Below are 4565 nucleotides of genomic sequence, written 5' to 3' on the forward strand. Positions count from 1 at the left end.
GAACATACAATTTAAGGCATATATACAAGAGTCAACAACTGAGCCTAAGCGTCATACTACAACACTCACTATTCTCAAAGCATAATGAAGTTGAGAGACCCTGTTTTCATTACAGCCCATAGCCCACGGGTTCCTACTTCTAAAAAAAATAAAACGAACTACACGCGGTTCAAACGAAACCCTTGAAAAAGAACCGCGGTCCAAAGAAAAATCAAGGGGGAATTGATACACTACCAACAAAAGAAAATCTTTTTATCTTTTTTTTTTCTCGACTTTAATCCCTCAAGAAACCCGTCGAATGATATCCATCATCGGGAAAAGTCGAAAATTTTGAAATTTTCACTCATTTTTTAGAAATTTAACTAACCAAAGAAACTAACACTAATCTGCATTACTATATATATATATATATATATATATATATATATAACATAAATACAAGATATCCCCCACCCCACACTTTAAATGGCGGCATATACCCATGTCACACAAACAAAAAAAATGCAAGGTAAAGGAAACTTCCCTGATAGAGTCAGTCCTGGTCGGAGACAGTGCCGGGGTCGAGATGGCAAGCCCTGCCAAGTGCACGCAGCCATGCCATGACCCTCCTCTCAGATTTTGCATTTTGGATAGTAAGGGCATCCACTCTAGCTCCCACGTTCGTGACAGACGTACGCAACCCTGCCATTTCCTGCTCTAAGGTCGTCATTCTCGTGTCCCATCTGACAACTGATGTTCCCTCAGCAACCTGCTCGTACGGGAGCGAAGCAGCCACACCTCAGGTTGCCCTTCATTACCCTCATTTAGAGAATCATACTTATCGCTATTTGTCTCAACGGGTACAATGGGATCCTTCCCAATTACCACTTTATCAGCCCAAAACTTTTGTTCTTTTTTTACTTTCCCACCCAAGTTCTTGTTTTCCGGTACACGTGCCGCATAGTATAATCTAGTGATTAAGGAAGGAAAGAAGAACACATACCTTTGCACCGTACAACGAATGAACATTTCATCGTGAATAACCTTAGCCACATCAAAATCATTGCCATTAATAAAATACCAGATCAGTGCAGCCCGAGGACCATTCACCTTAGTGGTATTAGAAGAAGGCAGTAGGCAGTTATTGATAACATAGAGCCAACACTTCCCTTCAAAGGTAAGTGATGCCGAATGAAACTTTCGCCCCTGCGTAATCCACACTACTTCCTTGTTGGGCACACATATTGTTCTAAAGAACAAATTCCACGAGGTTGGTTCTCTGCTATATGTGTCATAATAGTCCTTCGCTTCAGGATTTATCCCAAACACTAGCAACCAGTAAGCCCTCCTAATAGCCTCGATGGATGCATCCACACTCTTCTGTCGTACCGTGCAGACATGGTTCACATGTTCCGGGCAGTTTGCGTAAAACTCCCGCACAATCATTAAATTGGCTTCATCAGGTTCTTCAAAGAATATACCCAGCCCTCGCCAAACCAATTCACGATACATATTGGGACAGTCATTTTGGAGGGACCCCATATCAATTCCCCTCTATGGTATGGGTTTCTTGGGAGCCTTATGACCAAAACGTTCCTAGATCACGCTTGATATGAACTTGGTACTATCATACTGGGGCACATTGGTCGAGGTCCGCGACCGGGATGAGCCTGCGTGACCACTAGAAGAGGCATATGTGGTTCTTCATTTCTTGGAGGGTGTCATACTACCTGAAACAAATACCACTATCAGTAAAAGGCATGATGTGTGAACCAAGAGCGGTTACTCAGACTTCACCAACACACTTGGTCACAAAATTACATTCTTGAACTCACTGTGGCATTTATACAAACACTTGATGCGCAAGTTCACCCAAACTCCCCAAACACCCAATTATAACCCCAATTCAACCACAAATATACCCAAGTCTAATCCAACCTAACAAGGTAAAATTCAACTATCACCTCACATACAAACAAGTATACTAGCAACAAAAAGAAAAGAAAAGAACAACAATGAATTCTACTACAATACAAAGAAAAGAAAAGAAAAGAAAAAAAGAAAAAAAAAACTAAATTAAGAGGGAAACAGAAACATGACACTTACCTGAGAGAACTTGTGAGGATTTGGGTTGGGAGGTGATAGAATGGGAGAGATAAGGGGAAGGGTGTAGGGTTTTGATTTTGAAATTGGGGAGAAGGGAAGGGTTGGGCGTTTTGTTTCTTGTGTTTTGAGAGGGGGCTTTCAGATTTAGGAGAGGAGAATGGGGGGTCGTGTATATTAAAAGAAAAAACAAAGAAATAATAAATAAAAGAGAAAAAATAAAATAAAATAAAATAAACTAATTAAATACCCTACAACACGGCGCCCAGTGCTCGGTCGGTGCGCGGTCAATGCGCGGCCGCGCACGTGTGGCAGTGAAGGTCCAAAAATGCGTGGCCACATGCACGGTCAGTGCGCGGCCACGCATGTGTGGCAGTGAAGGTCCAAAAATGTGCGGCCATATGCACAGCCAGTGCGTGGCCGCGCACGTTTGAAGTATCAACTTCTAGACTTATGCCATTTTTAGCCACTCTTCAAATTGATTTCTTCACCCGAATCATTCCAGCCCGCACACATTTATCCCTGCACATTGATAAACCTGTCAATACTTCCACAATTCAAAATCAAACTCGAAAATTAACGAAAACACAAAAAACATATTGGGTTGCCTCCCAAGTAGCGCTTGATTTAATGTCGCGGCACGACGAATTACAACAAACCTATGGGTTGCCTCCCAAGAAGCTCCTAATTTAACGTCACGACACGACTCAGGTTATCCCTTATCAGGGATCTTTCAAGTACACGATCGAGATCATTTTGTCTTCCTCAACCATGCCCCGGTAATGTTTTAGCCTTTGTCCATTAACTTTGAACTTGCGGGGGCCATCTTACGATGTAATCTCGACGGCTCCAGTTGGATGCGTCTCTACCACACGAAATGGTCCCGACCATCTTGACTTCAACTTGCCTGGAAATAACCTCAATCTTGAATTGTACAGCAATACCATATCTCCAAGTTTAAAGTTCTGCTCAATAATATTTTTGTCGTGCATCATCTTCATTCTCTCCTTATAATGTCTTGTGCTCTCAAAAGCCTGATAGCGAAACTCATCAAGCTCGTGCAACTCAGTGACTCTACTTGTACCCGCCTCTTCTTTGTCGAGATTCAACTGCCTCAATGCCCTCAAGGCTCTATGCTCCAACTCCACCGGTAAGTGACACGCTTTCCCAAACACCAATTTGTACGGCGACATGCCAATCGGAGTTTTGAAAGCGGTACGATATGTCCAGAGTGCATCATCTAACTTTCTCGCCCAATCTGTTCATGTAGCATTCACAGTCTTTGTCAAAACACTCTTTATCTCTCTGTTCGAAACTTCCACTTTCCCACTCGTTTGTGGATGATATGGGGTGGCAACCTTGTGGCGTACACCATACTTTTCTAACAACTTGGCGAAGGCGCGATTACAGAAGTGAGTGCCTCCGTCACTAATTATTGTCCTTGGAGTGCCAAATCAGGTGAACATATTCTTTCTCAAAAAATCAATTACCCCCTTTACATCATTTGTAGGGAGCGCTACAACCTCCAAGCATTTTGACACGTAGTCTACCGCTACGAGTATGTAATTATTGCCATATGAGCTGACGAAAGGCCCCATGAAATCGATTTCCCATACATCAAACACTTCTACCTCCTGAATTGGGTTCATAGGCATCTCATGTCGGCGGGAGATATTCCCGATTCATTGGCATTCATCACAACCCTTCACCCATAAGTGTGCATCTTTGAACAATGTTGGCCAGTAGAAGCCCGACTCCAACACTTTTGCAGCTGTCCTTACTCTTGGTGACGCGTGGCAAGTCTGCAAAATAGAAGATTGGTCTATCTCAGGGATACATCTCCGGATCATGTTATCAACATAAATCCTGAGCAGATAAGGCTCATCCTAATAATAAATGCGACAGTCACGAAAGAACTTTTTCTTTTGGAGAGAGGAAAGGTCATAGGGGACAATACCACTCGCCAGGTAGTTTGCAATGTCTGCATACCATGGCGCCTCCTCCATTGCCACTGATAGTAATTGTTCATCCGGGAATGTCTCAGTTATATCTTCTACCTCTACTTTCTTTTCAGCTCTCTCCAACCTTGAAAGGTGGTATGCCATTTGGTTCTATGCCCCTTTCCTATCGCGGATCTCCAAATCGAATTCTTGTAGCAAAAGAACCCAACGGATCAAGCGTGGCTTTAATTCCTTCTTTGCTATCAGGTACATAAGTGTTGCATGGTCAGTATAAACAATCACTTTTGAACCAATCAAATAAGACCTGAATTTGTCGAATGCAAACACCACATCCAACATCTCATTTTCAGTCACGGTATAATTGAGTTGTGCACCGCTTAGAGTTTTGCTTGAATAGTAAATTGGGTGCACCAGTTTGTCCTTTCGCTGCCCCAGAACTGCTCCTATAGCATAGTCACTCGCATTACACATGAGCTCGAATGATTGCTCCCAGTTGGGTGCAACGATGATTGGTGAAGTCAC

General features: G+C 42.9%; 1 protein-coding gene across 1 annotated transcript; it reads right to left on the reverse strand.

Moving 5' to 3' along the window:
* Positions 1-2909: 2909 nt before the first annotated feature.
* Positions 2910-4187, reverse strand: LOC104118533 (uncharacterized). The gene is made up of 2 exons (XM_070193909.1): positions 4040-4187; positions 2910-3340 (listed from the first exon to the last, which is right to left on the reverse strand). The coding sequence occupies exons 1-2, from the start codon at positions 4185-4187 to the stop codon at positions 2910-2912; spliced, it is 579 nt and encodes a 192-aa protein (XP_070050010.1).
* Positions 4188-4565: the final 378 nt, after the last annotated feature.

Source organism: Nicotiana tomentosiformis, chromosome 2 (assembly GCF_000390325.3).
Source record: "Nicotiana tomentosiformis chromosome 2, ASM39032v3, whole genome shotgun sequence".
Taxonomy (NCBI): Eukaryota; Viridiplantae; Streptophyta; class Magnoliopsida; order Solanales; family Solanaceae; genus Nicotiana; species Nicotiana tomentosiformis.

Coding starts and splice junctions, on each gene's coding strand:
- LOC104118533 (XM_070193909.1), bottom strand. CDS start 4,187: ATGGCATACCACCTTTCAAGGTTGGAGAGAGCTGAAAAGAAAGTAGAG. Junction 3,341..4,039: donor TGCAAACTACCTGGCGAGTG/GTATTGTCCCCT, acceptor CTACATGAACAG/ATTGGGCGAGAAAGTTAGAT.